Raw genomic sequence first — 27,356 nt, 5'->3', positions numbered from 1 at the left:
TTGTAGATTTTTTGATGATGGCGATTCTGACTGGTGTGAGGTGATACCTCTTTGTAGTTTTTTCGTTTGTTTGTTTTTGTTTTTTTTTAAACATCTTTATTGGGGTATAATTGCTTTACAATGGTGTGTTAGTTTCTGCTTTATAACAAAGTGAATCAGTTATACATATACATATGTTACCATATGTCTTCCCTCTTGCGTCTCCCTCCCTCCCACTCTCCCTATCCCACCCCTCCAGGCTGTCACAAAGCACCGAGCTAATATCCCTGTGCCTTGCGGCTGCTTCCCCCTAGCTATCTACCTTACTACGTTTGTTAGTGTGTATATGTCCATGACTCTCTCTCGCCCTGTCAAAGCTCACCCTTCCCCCTCCCCATATCCTCAAGTCCGTTCTCCAGTAGGTCTGCGTCTTTATTCCTGTCTTACCCCTAGGTTCTTCATGACATTTTTTTCCCTTAAATTTCATATATATGTGTTAAGCATACGGTATTTGTCTTTTTCTTTCTGACTTACTTCACTCTGTATGACAGACTCTAGGTCTATCCACCTCATTACAAATAGCTCAATTTCATTTCTTTTTAAGGCTGAGTAATATTCCATTGTATATATGTGCCACATCTTCTTTATCCATTCATCCGATGATGGGCGCTTAGGTTGTTTCCATCTCCGGGCTATTGTAAATAGAGCTGCAATGAACATTTTGGTACATGACTCTTTTTGAATTTTGGCTTTCTCAGGGTATATGCCCAGTGGTGGGATTGCTGGGTCATATGGTAATTCTATTTTTAGTTTTTTAAGGAACCTCCATACTGTTCTCCATAGTGGCTGAACCCATTCACATTCCCACCAGCAGTGCAAGAGTGTTCCCTTTTCTCCACACCCTCTCCAGCATTTATTGTTTCTAGATTTTTTGATGATGGCCATTCTGACTGGTGTGAGATGATATCTCATTGTAGTTTTGATTTGCATTTCTCTAATGATTAATGATGTTGAGCATTCTTTCATGTGTTTGTTGGCATTCTGTATATCTTCTTTGGAGAAATGTCTATTTAGGTCTTCTGCCAATTATTGGATTGAGGTTTTTTTTTGTTGTTGTTATTGAGCTGCATGAGCTGCTTGTAAATTTTGGAGATTAATCCTTTGTCAGTTGCTTCATTTGCAAATATTTTCTCCCATTCTGAGGGTTGTCTTTTCATCTTGTTTATGATTTCCTTTTCTGTGCAAAAGCTTTTAAGTTTCATTAGGTTCCATTTGTTTATTTTTGTTTTGATTTTCATTTATCTAGGAGGTGGGTCAAAAAGGATCTTGCTGTGAGTTATGTCATAGAGTATTCTGCCTATGTTTTCCTCGAAGAGTTTTATAGTGTCTGGCCTTACATTTAGGTCTTTAATCAACTTTGAATTTATTATTGTGCATGGTGTTAGGGAGTGTTCTGTTTTTTTTTACATCTTTATTGGAGTATAATTCCTTTACAATGGTGTGTTAGTTTCTGCTTTATAACAAAGTGAATCAGTTATACATATACATATGTTCCCATATCTCTTCCCTTTTGCGTCTCCCTCCCTATCCCACCCCTCTAGGTGGTCACAAACCACTGAGTTGATCTCCCTGTGCTATGCAGCTGCTTCCCACTAGCTATCTATTTTACGTTTGGTAGTGTATGTATGTCCATGCCACTCTCTCACTTTGTCACAGCTTACCCTTCCCCCTCCCTATATCCTCAAGTCCATTCTCTAGTAGCTCTGTGTCTTTATTCCCATCTTACTCCTAGGTTCTTCATGACATTTTCTTTTTCTTATATTCCATATATATGTGTTAGCATATGGTATTTGTCTTTCTCTTTCTGACTTACTTCACTGTATGACAGACTCTAGGTCCATCCACCTCACTACAAATAACTCAATTTCGTTTCCTTTTATGGCTGAGTAATATTCCATTGTATATATGTGCCACATCTTCTTTATCCATTCATCCGATGATGGACACTTAGGTTGCTTCCATCTCCTGGCTATTGTAAATAGAACTGCAATGAACATTTCGGTACATGACTCTTTTTGAATTATGGTTTTCTCAGGGTATATGCCCAGTGGTGGGATTGCTGGGTCATATGGTAGTTCTATTTGTAGTTTTTTAAGGAACCTCCATACTGTTCTCCATAGTGGCTGTACCAATTCACATTCCCATCAGCAGTGCAAGAGTGTTCCCTTTTTTCCACACCCTCTCCAGCATTTATTCTTTCTAGACTTTTTGATGATGGCCATTCTTATGGTGTGAGATGATATCTCATTGTAGTTTTGATTTGCATTTCTCTAATGATTAATGATGTTGAGCATTCTTTCATGTGTTTGTTGGCAATCTGTATACCTTCTTTGGAGAAATGTCTTTTTAGGTCTTCTGCCCATTTTCGGATTGGGTTGTTTGTTTTTTTGTTACTGATCTGCATGAGCTGCTTGTAAATTTTGGAGCTTAATCCTTTGTCAGTTGCTTCATTTGCAAATATTTTCTCCCATTCTGAGGGTTGTCTTTTTGTCTTGTTTATGGTTTCCATTGCTGTGCAAAAGCTTTTAAGTTTCATTAGGTTCCATTTGTTTATTTTTGTTTTTATTTCCATTTCTCTAGGAGGTGGGTCAAAAAGGATCTTGCTGTGAGTTATGTCATAGAGTGTTCTGCCTATGTTTTCCTCTAAGAGTTTATAGTGTCTGGCCTTACATTTAGGTCTTTAATCTATTTTGAGTTTATTTTTGTGTATGGTGTTAGGGAGTGTTCTAATTTCATTCTTTTACATGTAGCTGTCCAGTTTTCCCAGCACCACTTATTGAAAAGGCTGTCTTTTCTCCATTCTATATTCTTGCCTCCTTTATCAAAAATAAGGGGACCATATGTGCATGGGTTTATCTCTGGGCTTTCTATCCTGTTCCATTCATCTCTTTCTGTTTTTGTGCCAGTACCATACTGTCCTGATTACTGTAGCTTTGTAGTGTAGTGTGAAGTCAGAGAGCCTGATTCCTCCAGGTCCGTTTTTCTTTCTCAAGATTGCTTTGGCTATTCGGGGTCTTTTGTGTTTCAATACAAATTGTGAAATTTTTTGTTCCGATTCTGTGAAAAATGCCATTGATAATTTGTTAGGAATTGCATTGAATCTGTAGATTGCTTTGTGTAGTATAGTCATTTTCACAATGTTGATTCTTCCAGTCCAAGAACAGGGTATATCTCTCCATCTGTTTGTATCATCTTTAATTTCTTTCATCAGTGTCTTATAGTTTTCTGCATACAGGTCTCCTTAGGTAGATTTATTCCTAGGTATTTTATTCTTCTTCTTGCAATGGTAAATGGGAGTGTTTCCTTAATTTCTCTTTCAGATTTTTCATCATTAGTGTATAGGAATGCAAGAGGTTTCTGTGCATTAATTTTTTATCCTTCTACTTTACCAAATTCATTGATTAGCTCTAGTAGTTTTCTGGTAGAGTCTTTAGGATTCTCTATGTATAGTGTCATGTCATCTGCAAACAGTGACAGCTTTACTTCTTCTTTTCTGATTTGGATTCCTTTTATTTCTTTTTCTTCTCTGATTGCTGTGTCTAAAACTTCCAAAACTATGTTGAATAATAGTGGTGAGTGTGGTCGACCTTGTCTTGTTCCTGACCGCAGTGGAAATGGTTTCAGTTTTTCAGCATTGAGAACGATGTTGGCTCTGGGTTTGTCATATATGGCCTTTATTATGTTGAGATAAATTCCCTCTATGCCTGCTTTCTGGAGTGTTTTTATCATATGGATCTTGAATTTTGTCGAAAGCTTTTTCTGCATCTACTGAGATGATCATATGGTTTTTATACTTCAGTTTCTTAATACGATGTATTACATTGATTGATTTGCATATTGAAGAATCCTTGCATTCCTGGATAAACCCAATTTGATCATGGTGTATGATCCTTTTAATGTGTTGTTGGATTCTGTTTGCTAGTATTTTGTTGAGGATTTTTGCATCTATGTTCATCAGTGATGTTGGCCTGTAGTTTTCTTTCTCTGAGACATCCTTGTCTGGTTTTGGTATCAGGGTGATGGTGGCCTCATAGAATGATTTGGGGAGAGTTCCTCCCTCTGCTATATTTTGGAAGAGTTTGGGAAGGATAGTTGTTACTCTTCTCTAAATATTTGATAGAATTTGCTTGTGAAGCCGTCTGGTCCTGAGCTTTCGTTTCTTGGAAGATTTTTAATCACAGTCTCAATTTCAGTGCTTGTGATTGGTCTGTTTATATTTTCTATTTCTTCCTGGTTCAGTCTCAGAAAGTTGTGCAGTTCTAAGAATTTGTCCATTTCTTCCAGGTTGTCCATTTTATTGGCATATAGTTGCTTGTAGTAATCTCTCATGATCTTTTGTATTTCTGCAGGGTCCGTTGTTACTTCTCCTTTTACATTTCTAATTCTATTGATTTGAGTCGTTTCCCTTTTTTTCTTGATGAGTCTGGCTAATGGTTTATCAATTTTGTTTATCTTCTCAAAGAACCAGCTGTTAGTTTTATTGATCTTTGCTGTCGTTTGCTTCATTTATTTTTCATTTATTTCTGATCTGATCTTTATGATTTCTTTCGTTCTAACTTTGGGGTTTTGTTGTTCTTCTTTCTCTAATCGCTTTAGGTGTAAGGTTAGTTTGTTTATTTGAGGTGTTTCTTGTTTCTTGAGGTAAGATTGTATTGCTATATACTTCCCTCTTAGAAATGCTTTTGCTGCATCCCATAGGTTTTGGGTCATTGTGTTTTTATTGTCATTTGTTTCTAGGTTGTTTTTTTTTTTTTTTGCGGTATGTGGGCCTCTCACTGTTGTGGCCTCTCCCATTGAGGAGCACAGGCTCCAGACACGCAGGCTCAACAGCCATGGCTCACGGGTCCAGCCACTCCGCGTCATGTGGGATCTTCCCGGACCGGGGCATGCACCCGTGTCCCCTGCTTCGGCAGGTGGACTCTCAACCACTGCGCCACCAGGGAAGCCCTAGGTATTTTTTGATTTTCTCTTTGATTTCTTCAGTGATCTCTTGGTTACTTAGTAGTGTACATTTTAGCCACCATGTATTTCTATTTTTTACAGACTTTTTCCTGTAATTGATATCTAGTCTCATAGCATTGTGGTCGGAAAAGATACTTGATACAATTTCAATTTTCTTAAATTTACCAATGCTTGATTTGTGACCCAAGATATGATCTATCCTGGAGAATGTTCCATGAGCACTTGAGAAGAAAGTGTATTCTGTTATTTTTGGATGGAATGTCCTATAAATATCAATTAAGTCTTTCTTGTTTAATGTATCATTTAAAGCTTGTGTTGCCTTATTTAATTTAATTTTGGATGACCTGTCCATTGGTGAAAGTGGGGTGTTAAAGTCTCCTACTATGATTGTGTTACTGTCGATTTCCCCTTTTTTGGCTGTTAGCATTTTCCTTATGTATTGAGGTGCTCCTCCATTTGGTGCATAAATATTTAAAATAGTTATATCTTCTTGGATTGATCCCTTGAGCATTATGTAGTGTCCTCGTTGTCTCTTGTAATAGTCTTTATTTTAATGTCTATTTTGCCTGATATGAAAATTGCTACCCCAGCTTTCTTTTGATTTCCACTTGCTTGGAGTATCTTCTTCCATCCCCTCACTTTCAGTCTCTTTGTGTCCCTAGGTCTGAAGTAGGCCTCTTGTAGACAGCATATATATGGGTCTTGTTTTTGCATCCATTCAGCCAGTCTATGTCTTTTGATTGGAGCATTTAATCCATTTACTTTTAAGGTAGTTATTGATATGTATGTTCCTATTACCATTTTCTTAATTTTTGGGGGTTCATTATTGTAGGTCTTTTTCTTCTCTTGTGTTTCCTGCCTAGAGAAGTTCCTTTAGCATTTTTGTAAAGCTGGTTTGCTGGTGCTGAATTCGCTTAGCTTTTGCTTGTCTGTATAGGTTTTTATTTCTCCGTTGAATCTCAATAAGTTCCTTGCTAGGTAGAGTAATCTTGGTTGTTGGTTTTTCCCTTTCATCACTTTAAATATGTCCTGCCACTCATTTCTGTCTTGCAGAGTTTCTGCTGAAAGATCAGCTGTTAACCTTATGGGGATTCCCTTGTATGTTATTCGTTGCTTTTCCCTGCTGCTTTTAATATTTTTTCTTTGTATTTAATTTTTGATAGTTTGATTAATATATGTCTTGGTGTGTTTCTCCTTGGATTTTTCCTGTATGGGACTCTCTGCAGTTCCTGGACTTGATTAACTATTTCCTCTTCCATATTAGGGAAGTTTTTAGCTATGATCTCTTCAAATATTTTCTCAGTCCATTCCTTTTTCTCTTCTTCTTCTGGAACCCCTATAATTCGAATGTTGGTGCGTTTAATGTTGTCCCAGAGGTGTCTGAGACTGTCCTCAGTTCTTTTCATTCTTTTTTCTTTATTCTGCTCTGCAGTAGTTATTTCCACCATTTTATCTTCCAGGTCATTTATCCGTTCTTCTGCCTCAGTTATTCTGCTATTGATTCCTCCTGGAGAATTTTAAATTTCATTTATTGTGTTGTTCATCATTGTTTGTTTGCTCTTTAGTTCTTCTAGGTCCTTGTTAAACGTTTCTTGTATTTTCTCCATTCTATTTCCAAGATTTTGGATCATCTTTACTATCATTACTCTGAATTCTTTTTCAGGTAGACTGCCTCTTTCCTCTTCATTTGTTAGGTCTGGTGGGTTTTTATCTTGCTCCTTCATATGCTGTGTGTTTCTCTGTCTTCTCATTTTTTTTAACTTACTGTTTTTGGGGTCTCCTTTTCGCAGGCTGCCGGTTCATAGTTCCTGTTGTTTTTGGTGCTTGCCCCCAGATGCTAAGGTTGGTTCAGTGGGTTGTGTAGGCTTCCTGGTGTATGGGACTAGTGCCTGTGATCTGGTGAATAAGTTGGGATCTTGTGTTTCTCGTGGGCAGGTCTGCGTCCTTTCGTGTGTTTTGTGGTGTCTTTGATCTTATTATGATTTTAGGCAGCCTCTCTTCTAATGGGTTGGGTTGCGTTCCTGTCTTGCTAGTTGTTTGGCATAGGGTGTGCAGCATTGTAGCTTGCTGGTCGTTGAGTGGAGCTGGTTCTTAGCGTTGAGATGGAGATATTTTGGCGAACTGCCACTGTTTGATATTATGTGGAGCTGGGACATCTCTTGTGGACCAATGTCCTGAACTCGGCTCTCCCACCTCAGAGCACAGTCCTGACACCCAGCTGGAGCACCAAGACCCAGTCCTCCACACAGCTCAGAAGAAAAGGGAGAGAAAATGAAAGAAAGAAAGAAAAAAACCAACAAAATAAAGTTATTAAAATAAAAAATAATTTTTTAAAATAATAATATTTAAAAGTAATAAAAAAGGAAAAAAAGAAAGAGGAGAGCAACCAAACTGAAAAACAAATCCACCAAAAATAACAAGTACTAAATTTATACTAAAAAAAACAAAAGCAGACAGACAGAACCCTAGGACAAATGGTAAAAGCAAAGCTATAGGAACAAAGTCACACAAAGAAGCATACACATACACACTCACAAAAAGGGACAAAGGAAAAAAAAAACATATATATCGTTGCTCCCGAAGTCCACTGCCTCAGTTTCGCAATGATTCGTTGTCTATTCATGTATTCCACAGATTCAGGGTACATCAAGTTGATTGTGGATGTTTAATCCACTGCTTTTGAGGCTGCTGGGAGAGATTTCCCTTCCTCTTTGTTCCCACAGCTCCAGGGGCTCAGCTTTGGATTTGGCCCCGCCTCTGCGTGTAGGTCGCCAGAGGGCCTCTGTTCTTCGCTCAGACAGGACAGGGTTAAAGGAACAGCTGATTCGGGGGCTCTGGCTCACTCAGGCCGGGGGCAGGGAGGGGTACGGAATGCAGGGTGAGCCTGTGCAGGCAGAGGCTGGTGTGACGTTGCATCAGCCTGAGGCACACCGTGTGTTCTCCCGGGGAAGTTGTCCCTGGATCCCGGGACCCTGGCAGTGGCGGGCTGCACAGGCTCCTGGGTGGGGAGGTGTGGAGAGTGACCTGTGCCACACAGGCTTCTTGGTGGCTGCAGAAGCAGCCTTGGTGTCTCATGCCCGTCTCTGGTGTCTGCGCTGATAGCCGCGGCTCGCGCCCGTCTCTGGAGCTCGTTTAGGTGGTGCTCTGAATCCCCTCTCCTCACGCACCCCAAAACAATGGTCTTTTGCCTCTTAGGCAGGTCCAGACTTTTTCCCAGACTCCCTCCCGGCTAGCTGTGGTGCACTAGCCCCCTTCAGGCCACGTGAACACAGCCCTCTCCCTGGGGTCTGACCTCCGAAGCCCCAGCCTCAGCTCCCAGCCCTGCCCGCCCCGGCGGGTGAGCAGACAAGCCTCTCGGGCTGGTGAGTGCTGGTCAGCACCGATCCTCTGTGTGGGAATCTCTCCGCTTTGCCCTCTGCACCCCTGTTGCTGCGTTCTCCTCCGTCGCTCCCAAGCTTCCCCCTCGCCAGCCCCTGTCTCTTCCAGTGAAGGGGCTTCCTAGTGTGTGGAAACATTTCCTCCTTCACAGCTCCCTCCCACTGGTGCAGGTCCCGTCCCTATTCTTTTGTCTCTGTTTTTTCTTTTGCCCTACCCAGATACTTGGGGAGTTTCTTGCCTTTTGGGAGGTCTGAGGTCTTCTGCCATAATTCAGTAGGTGTTCTGTAGGAGCTGTTCCACATGTATATGTATTTCTGATGTATTTGTGGGGAGGAAGGTGATCTCCACGTCTTACTCTTACGCCATCTTGTATGTCTCCCCCCCCGCAATGTTTTTAATATTAACAACCTCATTATTACTGTCAGTCGTGACCAATGTATACTTATTCTCAATTAAAAATGTATTTTTTTACAGCATAAAAAGCATTCTAAACACTCAGTCGTATAAAAATATTTACAATGAAGACAACTTTGGAATGGGATATTTTAAAATTATTTATATTTCTCTAAAATAGTTAGTAAGCCATTGAATGGTTTTCTTTGTTGAAACCCTAGCTTTTCATTTGAGAATAATGACTTGTATTGTTATATCCCAAGCTACCGCTTACTCTCTTGGGATTATATTTAGCATTATTAGAAACTGCATTAACCTGATCTAGGTCCCTAAGTTAATCTTTGTATAAAACCTGAGACTTGAAAGAGAAAGAAGAAGCTGAGGCAACAGGTGAAGATGATCTCAATAGTCCTTGTGTCCAGTCTACTCCATTAGAATGCAAAAGCCTTCCTCAGATTCATCTCCTTTGTTTCCCAGATTTTTTTTTCTATTAGCAGGCTATCCTAATGACAAATAAATCATTATTAAATTGTTCACACTGGCTACAGAGTTTCCTAACCACTTTGAAAACCTCACCATGGGTAGCTGTGGGGACCCATTTGTTACATTTTGAAGTGCACATGCTGGAGCCTGTAGTGTTTGCTGAGGTTAAAAAAACAGTGTTGAGACACATCACGGAATAACTTACATTGAGTTATTATTTCGTTATGCTACCTGCTAATAATTTGAAAAAATTCAAATTACTTTCCCCAGTTGCTTTCTCTTACCTTCATTGCCATAAAAAATCAAATTTATTATGAGACAAAGGGACATTTCTGTCTTGGATTTTCAGCCACTAAATGTCCTAAGGTCGGAGACCATCTTTTTCAGATTTTGGGTTCAGCATTCTACCCACCAGGGGGTACAGAGTAAATAAGGAATGATAATTATACTAATTCATATCTGTTTAATCAGGCAGGCATGATATACGATTCAGTATTTAAGCACTTAGGCAGTGATTACCCATAATAATAGTCGTGTATGGTTCTTTTAATTCCCAAGTTTCATATGCCATCTTGGCTAACTGTTTACAACCATCATCATCTCCTTTCTTCTCCTCATCAACATCAACTGACTTTTATTGTGTGTGTTCTTTACAAAGCACCCTCAGCTATTTTAGAGAAAGACAGAATCTTTAGACTTATTTTTCCATATTTATTTGCACTTATCACATCTCTGCTTTCACAGAAGCCTAGCTGCAAAAATAATTTCATTTCCCTTTGCCTGATTGCTCAATTATTTTCTCTTTTTCCTAAATTAGTTTGATTTAATGTCATATCAGCACTTTGAATGGCAAGCCTCAATAATGTAAATCAAGCATATTCACTGCAGAATGCTATTCCTAGTACCTCACTGATTTTCCGACACATTGTGCCTTCTGCAGCATAGAGGAGGATGGAGACTAGGCTTGAGACTTCAGGGCAGACCAGGATTTAGGCCAGGGCGCTTTGCCAAATAGCCACGTTAATGCTAGTGCCTTTCCTTACTCTTCGATGTCTTTTGTCACCAATTTCCAGGCCTTTGCTATGACCAACCAGATTCTGGTGGAGAGGTCAGTGACAGGTTGGAAAGAAATAGAATATGAAGTGGTCCGAGATGCTGATGACAACTGTGTCACTGTCTGTAACATGGAAAATGTTGATGCCATGGGCGTTCATACAGGTAGGCAAGGAATCTTCAAGCATTATGGTAATGGCTTCAGCTCATATCTCTGGTGGCTCATAGCAGTCTTTATTAAGTCCCTTTCTTTAAATTACTATTCTTAGCATACACATTAGTGATAAAATTTTACACATATATAGTATTTTACAGCATTGAAAATACTCTCATATTTAATTTGATCTTCACAAAAACCCTCTGAAGTAGGGCAGATATTATTATCCTGATTTCATTTGAGGAAAGGGTAAAATATAAGCAATGCTGTGAAGGTAAAATCTGTAAGACTTGGTGTTGAGAAGTAAGGCATGAGGTTAAGAAGGCTTGAAGCAGACTGGGTGTTAGTCACCAAGCGAATGAGAAAATAGCCACAGTCAATAGAAATAGGTGAAATAAATAGGTTTCTCAGGAAGGGAAGCTGGTTAGACTAGAGGGCAAAGCTGATGACTTAGGATTTAGAAATGCTAAAGTTTAAAAGTGGGCGGAAATCTCAAGAAGAGGAGAATGTAGAGCTGGAACTCAGGAAAGAGGATAGAAATAAAGAAGTTGATGCAAGGTCATTGGAAGTCTTTGTATAAAGAAAATAGTGGAAGCTGGAAGCATAGACTGAGTGTTCAAGGGCATAGGTGTAGAAGGAAAGAGAATAGGGTCAAGGACCATACCCTGGGAAACATTTAGATTTATAGGGCAGAAGAAAAAGGACGGATTGGTGTTGAAAAAAAGAAGGGAATGATAGTTACCTTATAAGCCAATGCACAAAAATATTTTATAAAAGAGCTTTGGTTTTGACTGTAGCAAATACTATGAAAGGTCAAGAATGAAGATTTAATGTTGCTTTTGGATGTTCAAGAGGACAGTTTCAATGCAAAGTTGGTTATGTGAGCCATATGGAAAGGAATTATATGACTATGAGTGATAAGAAGACCTGGTAGGGCTTCCCTGGTGGCGCAGTGGTTGAGAGTCCGCCTGCCGATGCAGGGGACGCGGGTTTGCGCCCTGGTCTGGGAGGATCCCACATGCTGCAGAGCGGCTGGACCCGTGAGCCATGGCCGCTGAGCCTGCGTGTCCGGAGCCTGTGCTCCGCAGCGGGAGAGGCCACAGCGGTGAGAGGCCCACGTACCGCAGAAAAAACAAACAAAAAAAAGAACTGGTAAATTTTCAAAAGGTTTAGTCATGTAAGGAATGAGAGAGATGGTTCTTATAACCATCTGGCAGTTCAGAGAGGGGCTCCTTGAGCCTGTAGTGATCTGAGCTTGTTTGTAGGCAGAAGGGATGGTGACTAAGGACTAAGAGATTGAAGATACAGGGGGCTATAATTGTAGAGAAGTGAGAAAATGGGAAGGGATGAGATTTAGAAAATTGATGGGTGAAGAGGAGCTGATATTTTATGGAAGGAAGAACTTGAAAGCTAATTCATGAGACATAGAAGGGAAATTGAAGAAGTTAATGTCAATCCAGTAAGTAGATGACTAAGCCTTGATAGCTTCATGATCTTGGGAAAGCTCAGAGTGATTTCTGTAAATATGTCAGAGTAATACAGGTAAAACAATCAGAGGGAATGTGCCTTGTATGTGTTTCCCTAAGATAATTCTTTTCCCAGCAAACCCTCAGCCTGTTCTGTTTCTTGTGTCATGCAAATAGATTGTTAAGTTACTAAAGTTGGTTATTTAGATATGCTACCAAATAACAAGTGTTGCTTGGATGTACAGGTGATTCAGTTGTTGTGGCCCCTGCCCAGACGCTCTCCAATGCGGAGTTTCAGTTGTTGAGACGTGTTTCAATCAATGTCGTTCGCCACTTGGGCATCGTGGGTGAATGCAACATTCAGTTTGCCCTTCATCCTACCTCAATGGAATACTGCATCATTGAAGTGAATGCCAGACTGTCCCGAAGCTCTGCCCTGGCCTCAAAAGCTACTGGGTAAGGCCAGAACGATTGACCATGGGTTTGCAGATTGAACTGGAAAATTGAAAGCTAGTGGAAGAATGTGCTGCATTTGCAAACTATAGTCCCCATTTCTGTATGCTGACTCCCAGTCATGTCCTATGGACATGGTTATTAATGAGCTTGCCGCCAGATTGAGGCAAATGGTATTGCTAGCTGGCTTTGTTTGCTGGCTAATCATAAACTAATCAAGATCTGGGTGGTCAAAGCAGGCTGTGAAAAATCTGCTTCTTAATTGCACTTTGCAGATGTTGTTAAAAAGTACAAATTAATCCTTAATTTTAGTCCTTCACTGACTTTTTTAGGTATATAACAAATTTTGGACAAATAATAGAGTTCACTTGACTCAAGCATGCAATCACATTATTTTATTTTAGCAAAACTTCACAAGACCAAACAACAGTAGGTTTTTTCTATAGGTAAATCTTGCAACTAAATAAATAAATTTGTATCTTCTTAACAATTGCTAGCAAGCATGACTGGAAGGAACACTAATTAATATCTTTTGTTTCTATTAATATCTTTAACATCTGGTATTTAAATTACACGACATTTTAAAAATATTTACCTCTCAAGCTATTTTTATGTAGCTAGACAGTGCTACATGGAGTGTGGAAGGAGTGATGAACTAAACAAGAGTCAAGAGACCTGAGTTCTCCTTCTGGTCCTTCTACTAATTGTGGGACTTTGGATAAATCACTACTGTCTCTGTCAGTTTCTTCACCTCTTAGGTGGGGAAGTTGTACTAAAGGACTCATATATAATTCTATAGTTCTGTGAATTAATTTTTCAAATACAATTACCCAAATTGACATTCCAGAAGAGTATGGTCAAGTTTCCAGAGTGTTAGTTGTGTTAGGAGCCCAAAGTTCAAAGATAATTTGGAAACAGAGCAAGGACCCGAACTTTCAAGGACTGCATTTTATGACCTTTACATCCCCCATAGTACCAGCTAACTCCACCGGCTTCCTAGGTGCAGACATGTATATATTTTTATAAAAGAATATTTTGCAGATTCTTATCTTAGTGGAAATTATACACAAGTGAGTACTTTATTTCTCAAGGAAGCTATTGATTTTGGGTTGAAGAGGTGAAGGTTGGGAGTTGTAGCACTGCATGTCAGGCATAGACAGTGAACTCTTCTGTGATCTGTGCTTCTGTACTTTATCATGACTCACTTTATTTTATAAGGAGCTATTAAATTTTCATACAGAACTGAGAATCAGGTGTGTTTTATACCTTGATGTGAAATAATACCAGAATTTCTAAGAAAAACCAATTTATATTTTGAGCTGTTTTTAATACTTATTGCTGAAAGAAAAAAAAATGTCTCCTCCTTTATAGCTACCCATTGGCATTCATTGCTGCAAAGATTGCCCTAGGAATTCCACTTCCAGAAATCAAGAACGTTGTATCAGGGAAAACGTCAGCCTGCTTTGAACCGAGCCTGGATTACATGGTTACCAAGATTCCTCGCTGGGATCTTGATCGTTTTCATGGCACTTCTAGCCGAATTGGTAGCTCTATGAAAAGTGTAGGAGAGGTGAGTCCTTGGTTAATTCCTCTCTTTCATCCTTGTTCTCAGTTATTTTGTCCAACCCTAATGTCATTGAAAGTCTTCAGTTTCCTTGGATACTGGGTTACTGATTGGAGGATACATGTGAATTTCATTTCCTCCCTAGTGTCTCCACATAAGGCATAGCTGTTTTAAATCTTAATTTTTTTTATCATGCTTCAAGGTGCACAATAGAATTATAGCTCAAATGCCAGGAAAAGTTTTGTTGGTGGTGTTTCTGCCAAGTAAACAACTGTTATTTAGTTTACATTTCATGGAAAGATTCCCCTTTCACAATGTGCATGGGAAAATTTGTAGGCCAAGGAATATGAGATAATTTTGCAATGTGTTAATTTAGGGTTTATTATCTGAAAGGTTTTTGTCTTCAGTGAATATTTAACACTTTACATTTAGTTCAACTCAAGTTAGCAGACATTTCCTGAGTTCTTACTACATGCAAGACCCTGGGATGATAAAAACAGTGAATAAGATGTAGATAATTGTGACATTATCTCCAGCTGGTGAGTTCAGAATATATTCACAGAACTAAATATAATATGAATTAAACTGTGGTAAAAGTTGGAATGCAGTATTTATATGCAGGTGCTGTGAGAATGTAGTAGAATAGGGTCAGGGAAAGCCACAATAGATATTCCACTGAAAAATGGTGAAATTGTCACTTAATGAATATGAAGTTTAATAATATAAAGTATTAAAAAGGACAGATTTTGAGCAAACACAGTTATGTATTCCTTTATTATTATGTTTACTTCTCTTTTATTGAATGTACTCCATATACTGTTATGTACAGTGTACTTTAATGAAAATTCATGGTGAATTACTTATAGAATTAGTTACTTTAGGGCCAACTCTTAAATATATAATACTTTAAAATTTTCTTAAATATTCCAAAAATATTTTCTTAATTTGATAGTGCCATAAACTATCTTATATCTGGTACCCTCTCCTATGCTTAGGCTAGAAAATCTATGAATATATTGTCTAACTCTTCAAATACCACTATGCCTCATAAATTACGTATCTGAATTGGACTAATATTTTGTTTATCCCTGCTCTTGAGACTCTTCCCTTATTTCTAATTAAATTTGGAGCAGTGTGAAAAGGTTATCTGTTTGGCTTTAGTGATCTTTGTATATGTAGCTTGTCATGCAATTGACATGAAGATTTACTAAACTGACATTAATGAGAATTCAGGTCTGTTTGAGGCATCACAGAAGTTTACTGAAGGCAGTGTTATGACTGTTATTATTTTAAATTGTAGACCAAAAATGCATGGCAATCTATTATTCCATGGAAAGAATCAAAGACAGTATTTATTCACTGAAAATAACTGGGTAGGCTTCAAGGTTAATTTTAGTTCTCACTTGTAACTTGTCCAAACTAAATCACCACATGGTTTTCCTAATTGATTAGCATACAATCAGCTGCAAAGATTGTGGGACGACATGTTGAATTTGTCATGGGGAATTTAGTCTCCTATATTCAAAATCTGAATCTGTCAGTATTTGTTATGATTCTCAAGATTCTATTAATATTAATGCTTAGCTATAAAGAAAGCCAACCTGTCTGGGATACTGACTGATACCCATTTAGAAATATTTCTGTTTTTGTGTTAATATATGTCTGGTTTCTCTTCGTTTGCTTTTTTATTCTAAAGGACATCTGCATGAAAGCAAGATCTTATTAAGGAAGGGTCTATGTTCTCTGGCCACAGATTCTTTCTTTTAATGCTATGGTCCAGAGCAAGTACAGGTGATTTCCTCATCAGTCTCAGCAAATCAAGCTAAATTCCCTATGTGGTAAAAGAGTGACCTAATGATGTTAAAGACTCATTACATCAAAACCACAGTAAAAAGGCAAGAAAGAAAAATAACTTAAATTTGAGTAGCATTCTTTTGATATATGTCTTGCTCCTAAGTCTTTTCTGAAAAACAGTCAACTTCTAGCTTTGTTACAAATTAAAAATATGCAAGCTCTTTTTAAAAATATGAGTCTTAAATGTGTATTACAGGTCATGGCTATTGGTCGCACCTTTGAGGAGAGTTTCCAGAAGGCTTTACGGATGTGCCACCCTTCTATAGCTGGTTTTACTTCCAGTCTCCCAATGAACAAAGAGTGGCCATCCAACATTGATCTCAGAAGAGAGCTGGCTGAACCATCCAGCACCCGCATCTATGCCATCGCCAAGGTAACATGTGACAAGGGGCGGAGAGCTACCCTTTTTTTTTCTTTCCCAGAATACAATCAGCTTGGACTTGAATGTAAAACTGAATCACAAAGTGGTCTTGAATTCAGGAATTTTTGGAAAATCTTTAATTCTCTTTAATAGTATTAAACTGGAGGTTTCTATGGACTTCATCAGATTATTCTATAGCTAATGAAAAATTACCCTTTTTTATTTTCACCTTAAGCCTGGACTTAAAGGGAACACTGCAGTTTTAAAGGATGATCACATAGATAAAATGTTCTTCCCTTTTAGTACATATATTATCAATACTCTTAAATGTTTGATAATATTGACTTATGATTTCCCATCACTCTCATTACTTGCTCATTGAAAATGTGTAAAATTATATTTTAGAAAGGAAGTTGCGTAAAATGGTATCACTTAGTATGTCCTACCTTAGACTCTAGAATAATCTTTATTTGATTCTTCTTCTGTGTTTAAACAACAAACTGTAAAGAACTTCCATGATTATAGGCTTTTCTATGTAATTATTTTATTGGTCTTACTTATAGAACAAAAAAGCCCCACATTTCTCACTTCCACCCACTAGTTCCCTTTAATGCAAATTAAATGCCATATTAATCTCCTTTCATGTTTACTATGCTTAGAGTTTTGAAGTTTTAGTTCATCTGATTTTATAAAAGGTGATTTGGGCAGCTGGGATCTGTCTGGTCAGAAATCCTTGAATTGCTTTTTGACATTTAAGGAAGGTTAGGTATTAATCCTCCAACAGTACCAAACCACACTGGAGCTACAAAGTCCTCTGACCATTTTATGTGTGTGTATGTACGTGTGGAATGAGTTGATGAAAATATGAATTTTGTCTTTAAAAAGGGAATCTGTCTTTGTAACTTGTCTTTGTAGGAACAGAAAAATGCTGGTCTTTGTAGCAACAGAAAAATGCTGTTAGTGATTTCGAACTCTGCAACTTTTATGCTCATATATAGAAGGAGGGGAGGGAATGTTTCCTTCATTGCATTTAATGTATATTCTCCTCACCTTTATGGTTTCTAAATGCAGAATATTTCATTTCCATTGAAATTCTGAAGTAGTCTGAGAGATACTAGTATTTTTTGATGGACATTTCTCAAAGTTGACTTTCAAGGGAATAGAGAATTAACATTTTTCCATGGTGGAGGGAGTGATATTAGTAATGAGAGGTCATTTTAGAAAGCCGTTTCACCTTCTTTATTGTTCTTATTTCAGTCTTTTGTTTAAAAAGCAACCTACAACATTCATACATGTGTATATATGTGTATGTGTGTGTATGTATGTATACATATAATTTTTATTTCCAGACAAAGGACAGTAAATAGATTTTTTCCTTGAGTCTAGTAATCATACTTCTGCCATTTTGAGGTGGATGAACAAGGGAAGTATTTCCAAGTTCCCAGTGAGGCTGTAAAACTCAAGCATATCTCTCATTCTTTTCTAACAGACTTATAAAGGATGAGAATTCAGGGAAAATGTGTGGAGATTCTTTCTTGCACAGAGTATGAGCAAGAAGTGCAGGGTCTGAGGTATAAATTATTGCCTGCCAGCGTGCTGGGAGAAGGAACTGATTTCTGTTTGTTAGAGGTCATCATTACTGTTCATTTCCACAGCAACCAGGAAGTTGGTGATTTTGACAAAGAGTGTAAGGAGTGTGGTGGGCTGAAGGGGAAAAAGAATGAAGGGAGTGAGTAAATCTTTGCTCGCTTTCATAATTCTTAGAAAGGGCAACTTGCTCTGAGGTCTGATTTTTGCAGCGGTCTTATTTCAGGATGACTGGATCATCACCTCTTTTGATTTGGGGAGAATACAGGGCATTATTTTTGATTTGGGGAACGTTAGAGTAACCTCCAACTTGTTTGGGGTCATTACAAACTTCATTACGGCTGTGTGACATGGCAAAGCTGCAGCTCTTGAAAGACCGGCAGGATCTTGCTTTCTGTTCAGAACTGTGGATGTGATTCTAGTTGTCCTTCCTCACAGTAAAATGACTGCAGATTCTAGGTCCTTCATCAGTCGCAGGGTAATTACTGTGTGCGATTGTGTGAAAATGTCCTTTGGTCTATCAGAAGTGTCACTACGACCTTAAGGTTCTATTCCCCTCACAGTGTTGATGGTCAAAGAGCCAGTTGTCCCTTTAATCCCTTGGCAAATAAGGCATAATATTAAGTCCTTGGGAACCTGGCTATAGTTATAGGGAGAATTAAACAAAAAAACATAAATAGACTTACGAAACGAATATGTCTTTCAGTATTCACATTAGATGTCATTTTATTCTAGTCAATAGAATTATGAGCTATATTGTTTCTCAACATGTATGATCATGGTCTCTCTGATACCAGAAATAAGTAAAAGTTTTAGGAAAATTAAGCTCCCTTGGTTGAAATATAACAGCAGTTATTAGTTACATATATTTCCTAATGGGATTTAAAAATATAGTGTGCCATAATAAAATATGTTGTTTTGAAATATTTGATTATCATTTTTCATTGAGTATAAATGTTATCTAAACATAGAAAAGAATAAGAGTAGGCATCTTTTGAATAAGAAGGTTTTGGTTTTGAGACTTTATCTCTTCTTTCAGCTGCCTTTTGTACTCAGCTTAATGACCCATAGCTGTAATTTTACTTTTGAGAAATTGCTAAACTAAGCTTGAGGAAAAAGCTGAGCTGCCTATCAGAACAGAAGTTATTACTACATTGTTTTGGAATATATTAGGATTTTGTAAAATGCCTGTCTTAGCACAAAAGTCACAGTAACTGATTCAAAATAATTTTTTGTTTGAAGTCTTCTGTGAGGTAATATTTGAGACAAATAACACCAAGCGAAATGTGATCCATAAATTCTCAATGACTGGTTTGTGTGAATATGGAATGAAGTGATAAAAATATGCTAAATACGCTAAAGGGTAATTATCCAAAATACAAGTTAAGCGATCATTATATTGATTCTACATGTTCTTACCAATTTGGCATAACTATACTTTCAAGAGATTCTCTTTAATGCCAAAAAGATATACCAGATTTAGAATATAATTGGTAACACAGTCATATAAAAAGCAGGGAAGCAGAGCCTGTTACAGGGATTTTTCTGAGCACACACTACTCTGATTAACTCAGAGTACCTCCTGTGCATGCCATTTGTGGATATAGTTGGCAGCATCTGTAAGTTTATTGGGAGGAACGTCAATGATGTGATATCAGTTTCATTCTCAGTCTATAGCCTCAGGCTCTCTTAACATGGAGAGGAACGGCTGCTATGTTTTCAACCAAATAAGACCTTTATAAGATGTTTGCCAAAGAAAGCATCTCTTCTCCTTTTGGCAGGCCTTGGAAGACAATGTGTCCCTGGATGAGATTATGAAGCTCACATCCATTGACAAGTGGTTTTTGTATAAGATGCGTGACATTTTAAGCATGGAAAAGACACTAAAAGGGCTCAACAGGTAAGGCACTTGTGCTCTGATTCACTCCAGGTATCTTCTGTGCAGTTTTGTCTTCCTCTTACCCTTACACATTTGGCCAAAATTCTGCTTCAATGAAGTAAATAGTGCCAATGCTGCAAAGCAATAGCCATAACCAGAGGAAATGGCAGTTTTTAGACGTTTACCTTTTTAAAGGCATCTATTAATAATTTTAATTGTCTTCTACACCTGCCCTACCCTTGACATGAAACATAGTGATGTTTTTATTAGGTCTTCTGAATTTACAAAAATTGGTGTACATTTATGGATTGATGTGCTATTTAATTACCAGACATTACCTAGATTTAAATTTTATTAATCAATAATGAAATGAATACTATTTCTGTTTTCTATTACATTTTCCAAGTTCTGAAGTCTATTCTTCTCTTTTAATATCAACCTACGTATTGCTGTGTATTGATGAGCAAACATATTCCTCTTGCATTCTACTGATATTTTTAACATTGGGACATCCAGTTCAGCATACAAATAAGCCACATTCAAATTTTTGTTAATAGACCCTTTACCTCTCACTAATTTGCATTTTTATCTCCTTTATGGCCAATTATTTTAAAAATTTTATTTCATGTTCAGAACATTCCTATAATGTCAGTATTTTAAAATCTACTTTTTTTCTATTTTCTGAGAAGATCGTTTTTTGAGGCAGCTCAGGCATATGAAGTCACAGATAGGTTTTAAACTTGGATCTGTGATAACAGGAACATGTATTACCAGTTTAAGAAAGACAGTGTATTTCTCTTTAGCTTCTCCTCTTTAAGAGGGCTTTGAAATACACTACTACTGGAAAGAAATCTCACCTACAAGCCTAGGCACATGTTTAGAGAGGGAAAAATTTTGTTTGCAGAAATTATTCTCAAATGATTTTAGTAAATGTAGAAAAATTAATTGCTTAAAATGTTGAAAACAGTGGAAGCTCTCAATGACTGGATTTCTCGACTGTTTAGAAACTGCAACATATAATTGGGTTACTGGGTTTACTTAATCAAAATGTACACAAACTGGGCACTTGCTTTTCTTTTTGAACAGAAGGAGGTTCTTTTTCATCTGTTCAACAATCACCCACAACAAATGCTTGGTTTTGAAAATGGGGGACTCCAATCTGCCAAAAATGAAACTAGCTGTAGTTGCTTGTAAGTCATCCTTTGTAGTGATCATATAAAATGAACAGTAGATAGAAGCTAAGAATTGAGCCTATACATTCATCTTAGAATTTTGCTGACTTGAGGTTTCCTTTCTTGGTTTATGATGCCAGCAGAACTTCTATGTTGAATTATAGTCTGTTCCACTGTTTTCAGTTTCAGACAACTGATTTCAAATGCCTGTGAAACCATTCCAATTAAACCACATGAGGGTGCTAGAAACTTACAGTATGCCAACCGTAGCAGTGGAAGAGTCCTGGGGTGAAAAACAGCAGATGTTATTGTGATTTAAATTTCCACTTGATATACATTCTGATTTTTGGACAAATTCAATGTTTTAATTGAATAGTTTTTGTTACAAACAGAAGGCAGGTTGAAATTCTAACTAAGCAGAAATAAGTGTATATTGATAGTGAAAAACTGTTTGGAGGATTATTAGAACGACTCACAGTCGTAGATCACTTACAACATCGTTCTGACTTCAACATTTTATTGCATTTTTTGCTGTTAATTTGACATTTTAAAATAAAGTCTCCATTTTCTGGCATAAGTATAATTGTAAATGGAGATTTTTCTATTGTTCATAATCATCTACAATAAAAATTTTTTATATACAACTTAATAATTTAAAAGATTCTAAAACATAATACTTAACAATTGTCTCTTGCTTCAAGACCTCAACAGAGGATTTATGGTGTTAGTAAGCCTAAACTCTGAACTTATTATTATCTGATGGACACTTTACATCCTTTTTTTTTTTTGAGTATCTTAGATGCACACATAGCAATTCAATAATGACTGTTATTTAGAGGTGTTGGATAAATAGAATAAGAACAGATGGCTACTGAAGCTCCCTGTCCCAGTCATTCTGTGGCATATTGGGATCTGAAGTTGAAAGAATATTGCAACTGATGGTGGGTGAGTGCAGGACTTACATTTTTTTGTTTGTTTGTTTGTTTTTGCCCTATTTTGATTATCTTCATGATTAGCCTGGATTATGACATCTTCTGCTTTTTTTCAGCCTCTAAATATCCAGAGAGGCTTGGTCATCAAGGCAGATACTGCTCCAACAGTAATAGCTATCTAATAACAGTTGGCATTATATGGCTGAGTTGAGGAAGGTTAAGGTCAGCTGGTTCTTTTTTATCTGTGATTTGTTTCAAAATTTCAACTGCTCCCATGTTCGAAAGGCTGACTTTAGATGTAGACCCAGGAAGTAGCTATTTATTTGGTCTGATTTGGGCCAACCCCCAAATTCTCTGGCCTTAGCATGTCTCTGGTACCAATGTGCCCAAGTCCCTTTGCAATTTTCTTATAAGTCCCTGGGAAAATGGGCAGTGGGGATCTTAATTAGGAGAAAGGAGAAACTTAAAGAGAGGATAAAGTGTCGAATGCTAGATGTGGGTTAAGTTTCACCTCGTTCCTTCCTGTGCGCTGGAAGGAGCACAGGCTGTGGAGCCAGTCAGATATGTGGGTGCACAGTATTACCAACTGCAGCATCATGGGCACATCACCTCCCTCACTTCTCCAACCTCACGTGCTTCCTGCTAATGTCTCCTTTATAGTTTTGTTGTGGAGCTTAAATGATATAAATGCAAAGGACCCTTGGCACATGATGAGTGTCCAAGAAAGTTTTCTCTTATTCCCCCTGAAAATGAAAATGCTACTTGTTATACTGATATATGCATTTTAAGACTCATTTTCAGAGTCACGATTTGCATTTGCATATATATTTTGCAATGTGTCATTTCTTAATTTTCTTTATGACGCATTGTCACTTATTTTAATACCAGACCTATTTTTTTTAAATAAGGAAGCAATGATAGCTAGTGATACAAATGCCATTCTTATCAAAAGATCAATAGCACTCCGTTATAATAATGAACAAAAATTCCCACTTTACAGTTGTTAATCATGCTAAAATTCTTCTAAAATGCAATAAATACATTCACTAGCAGAAAATGAGAATAGCACTTAGATTGATGGCAGTCTATTACTTGTATCTATATATAGTCACCTGAAATGAAGTCCAGAATTTGACTTCCAAATAGAATATACCCACATATTAGGTATATATGTGAATGTCCAGACTGGAGTAGAGAGAAAAACACAATGATTGTAACAAGGTTAGCATTATGGAAATAACGGATGAGTTTTACCTGTCTATGAGAAAGTAGAAATTACTTTGGGTGGAGATGAACATGTTTCATGTTGAGGATGAAGTATGAAATCCCAGTCTTCTTCAGGGTGATGGGCCAAGTTAGACAGGTGTTAGAATAATCAACTCAGTATCCCTCAGCATCCCAGCTCTGAGTGCTTGCTTCCATCAGAACTCAGTTTGTTATCTTCAATACGTGATCATAGCAATGGCAACCCTCTGGAAACTTCCAGAGCAATAGCCATTCTTACCAACTTAGGTGTTAATCATTATTCAGACAGCTTCAGCAAAGAATTTCTCTTCTATACTTCAGTTCACTGACTTTCTCTTTTTCTTCTTAAACTGTTTATTGCTTCCCGAGGGCATGCTAGGAAAGTTGACTGTCCTAGGCAGTTCCCCAAATTTATAAGCTAGTGTAGTGGAATGAATCGATCTAGAGTGATAACATATTTCACTTTGGATTTCTTTAGGTTTTGAAAAGTTTCTCTTTACTCAATGTGATGTGAGTTGTATCATGGAGGATTCCAATGCCTATTATGCATATGCATTGGGATTCATATGTTTGATCTATTAACCTCACATTACCAGATCACTTTGCAAGTAGTTTAGGAAAATTGAGCTTGTCAGAATTTTCAGTGTAATTGCAACATTTTCAAAAGCTCTCTTCATTGGCCTTCACTACCAAGCTATCCAGACTTTAGTGTATCTCTTTTCCCCATACTCACTCATCTTACCAACATTGACTCTTTTACACAAAATCCTCCTCCCATATAGCATTTTCACTAGAAGAAAAATGCATTTATTTTGATCTATTAAAAATTACAGAAGTCTTACCTGTAATCCTTTCCTCCATTAGTCCATAGACAGATTCAATTCTAGTCACGCAAATAAAACTGGATTGGAGGACAGAAGCACAGGTAGTATATGTCAAACAGATAAATATGTCAAATGTCTTTATCACCTAGGTTCTCTTGATATAGCTGGTTCTCTAAAGTAAAAAAAGAATGGATTTAGAGCTCTATGTGTTAATACAGAAACTTGAATTTTGATTCCGTCAAACGCCTTCCAGGTGTAAGATAATGATCAACGAATTTATTGACTACTATCAGGCACTGTTCTAATTGCATTATTTCATTTAATCCTTACCACAACCTAAGAAAGTCAGTAATTATCCCAATTTTATAGGTAGTAAACTGAGGTTCTGAGATATTTAGCAACGTCCTTGATATCACATGCTAATAAATGACAGAATTGAGATCAAACCTGAGCAGGACTCCAGAGCCTAGGATGTTTTATATTTAAATCCTATACACATGCGCACACACACACACACACACACACACACACACACACATATATATGTTTAGGGATGTGGAAAGGTGGAAAGGTGAATTATATAACATCTGGAGGAAATCAGACTACATGTAGTAGACACTTCCAGCATAGTGACAGTATTTAATAAAGCGATGATAGTCCCATCATCATAGAACTAGCACATTTGATAAAGGTTTCAACAATATTAATAATAAATAGATAAGCACAGGTACAAAAATATCACAGTTGAACCCCTTTCACTATAAGTAAGGAAGTTAGTCAACTGTAGTAAATCTTCTTTGTGGGCAAGAACTATTTAAAGACACTACACCCCAAACCTTTTTATTTATAATATCAACTTGGATTAACAATTTTAGATTGAAAGACAGTCATGATACTTAAAAAAAAAAAACCAACCTGAATATGCAAGAAAAAATGTGAATATGCTAATTACCAGCTTTGAGCACCTGCCTATAACTCTTTTTTACATTTTTTTCTTTATTTTAATCTTTAGTTTCTTTTGCTATTTCTGACTGACATGTGTAGCTGAAGAACTTTATTATACCTGCCTAAGTCGTATAATTTTGCTCTTTTACTGACTGGAACTAAGTTGAATTAAGTTTTGAATCCTTCTTTCAGTGATTAGCTTAAAGAAGGTGCCATCCACTGCTTGTGCTGTACCATGTTAAATCACCAAATGGAAAGTTTCCACCCGTTATGATGACTGCTTGTTCTTTTGCATTTCATTCAGTTTGGGCAATTTTCCCAGTATGGTCCATTTTGCTCTCTGGTGTTTTTTTTTTTTTTTTTTTTTTTTTGCACAATGCTGCTATTTATGTTAGCAACATAATGCTTGACTGTTTAAAAGGACTCTGTTTTCATCCATTTTAGATGTTCAAAAGTAGGGGATATGACCACTGTGATACAGTTTACACCATATATGTGGCTAAGTTTGGGGGCACCATATATGTGGCTAAGTTTTGGATTTATTTCTCTATTAATGATTGATATAAATTTAATTTACTATGGATTAATATGCAAGTTATTCAGAAATTGCTTTTGTCCACTATTCTGTAGGCTCATGTGTTGTTTTTTTAACTTTTAATTCTGATAATATTAATATTAATATTCTCTTCCCCCTTCACTGCCACTTATTGCTACAATGTAGTAAAAAAAGAGGAAAGTGTGCTTTTGAAGGGCCTAATTTTCATCTGAACATCACTATGTTCAATGTGATAAACTACATCCATTGGTGAGTGCTAAAAAGTCATAGGTGTGCCTATAGCTTAGGAAAACAATCTGGGGCAAGCCTGGTGAGTTCCACTTGGGCATTCAAGTGCTAAATTGAGCTCAGTAAAGTTGGCCATTTCCCTGCAGCCACAAACTTCTGGCAGATGTAATAATGCAGGTGTCACCTTAGCTGGAACACTCTCTTTGAATGTCCTCTCCTACACACGTTAGTTTCTATTGACTTTTTATTTAACTTGTTCAGGAGGCATGGCAAAACCAGACAAGAACGTTTTGTGCTTGTATTTGATTGAAGTTTTCTAGGGAAAAGTGTCACCTAAAAGTCATTAAAACTTAGGCATAACTACTATGTATACAACAGATAACTAATGAGAACCTATTGTTTAGCACAGGGAACTGTACTCAATAATCTGTGGTGACCTAACTGGAAGGAAACCAAAAAAGGGTGGCTATATGTATATGTATAGCTGATTCACTTTGCTGTACAGCAGAAACTAACACAACATTGTAAAGCAGCTATACGCCAATAAAAATTTTAAAAAAACCAAAACTTAAGCTTAAGACAGAGAAGGATCAGTACTTTACTTTCTAATGATAATTTATACTTTTTGGTAGAAAAAATTAACAGTAATCATTTAGCCTTAAAGGGTATTTAATATAGAAGCAATTTAGAGAAAAATATACATTTCACTATATATAATGTATAATCACATGTTATAATTTTTATGATCCTTTACTATGATATATCCTTATGATACCATTTGTTGTTTTCTCCACCCCAGTCTGTGGACCTTCATATATATATGAACATATATATATATACACACACACACACATACATACATACACACACACTAATGTATATATATGTGTGTGTATATATATATATACACACTAAGTGCTTGGGTGTTTATTATTTTGAATGTAGAATGAGAATAGAGATGGTTGGACACTTTAGTGGAACCCATTGATCTGATTTGCAGAAAATAGGTTATGTCCTCTGACTTCACTATCAACTCACACTATATTTCTAAGTCTCAGTTTCACCCTAGTTTAAAAATATATATATTCTCTTATTTTACTAGTTAGCCATGCTTCTAAGCTGAATATATATTATGTATAAAGTAATTGACTCTAAAGGAAAACAATTTTATTAGTTACTACATATTAGTATCCTATGGTTTGTCTTCATACCCTAAACCATTTATCTAATAAACCTCTTCACGAATACTAAATATTGGACCTTACATAAAAAGGTTAGTATTTCTTCTGGAAAAGAGGAACATTACTGTGGGAATTTCCATGCCCGTGAACTAATGCCAAAAATATATTTTATTTTTAATTTGTTTTTATGTTCCATGTGATATTTTAGGCGATGTCACAGATTTGACAAGCCTCTATGAATTTTTCTAACTAATAATTTATTATATCAGGTATATTGTGAATAAAATTTTACATCAAATATTTAATGTTCTGAGAACCCTCATTGAATTAATTATTTAAACTTTGCTTTCATAGTTTTGACAAATAATTTTGCATTTTGAAAGAGTGAGAGAGAACTTGAGTCTGGCATGGGCAAGATGCATGTTTCACCTAAAATGTTTTCAGAGTGATGTTCACATCATTCATAAAATAAATATTATATATTTTCTGCTTATTGATTCTTATATGTTCGATAGTTCCAAAAATCTTAAGTTGGTTTAAAATAACATATACTCATAATTTGTATGTATGTATGTATCTGTTAATAGCCAGGATTTAATAGATTATCCGTATGTCAACATCTGTGATCTCAGCATGATAGGTTA

General features: G+C 36.9%; 1 protein-coding gene across 1 annotated transcript in view; it reads left to right on the top strand.

Annotated features, from left to right (window-relative positions):
• The window catches only part of CPS1 (carbamoyl-phosphate synthase 1), a 222,533-nt gene that overhangs the window by 130,380 nt on the left and 64,797 nt on the right, over nucleotides 1-27,356 (top strand). The window contains exons 18-22 of the mRNA XM_022567590.2: nucleotides 10,329-10,473; nucleotides 12,177-12,387; nucleotides 13,756-13,954; nucleotides 15,999-16,175; nucleotides 19,532-19,650. Coding sequence (XP_022423298.2) covers nucleotides 10,329-10,473; nucleotides 12,177-12,387; nucleotides 13,756-13,954; nucleotides 15,999-16,175; nucleotides 19,532-19,650 — 851 coding nt within the window. The remainder of the gene's footprint in view (nucleotides 1-10,328; nucleotides 10,474-12,176; nucleotides 12,388-13,755; nucleotides 13,955-15,998; nucleotides 16,176-19,531; nucleotides 19,651-27,356) is intronic.

Source organism: Delphinapterus leucas, chromosome 8, assembly GCF_059928025.1.
Source record: "Delphinapterus leucas isolate spDelLeu-1000000601 "Yukka" chromosome 8, BTC_Dleu_Yukka2, whole genome shotgun sequence".
Taxonomy (NCBI): Eukaryota; Metazoa; Chordata; class Mammalia; order Artiodactyla; family Monodontidae; genus Delphinapterus; species Delphinapterus leucas.
The sequence above is the reverse complement of the archived record's forward strand: the minus strand, read 5'-3'. Positions and strand labels throughout refer to the sequence as shown.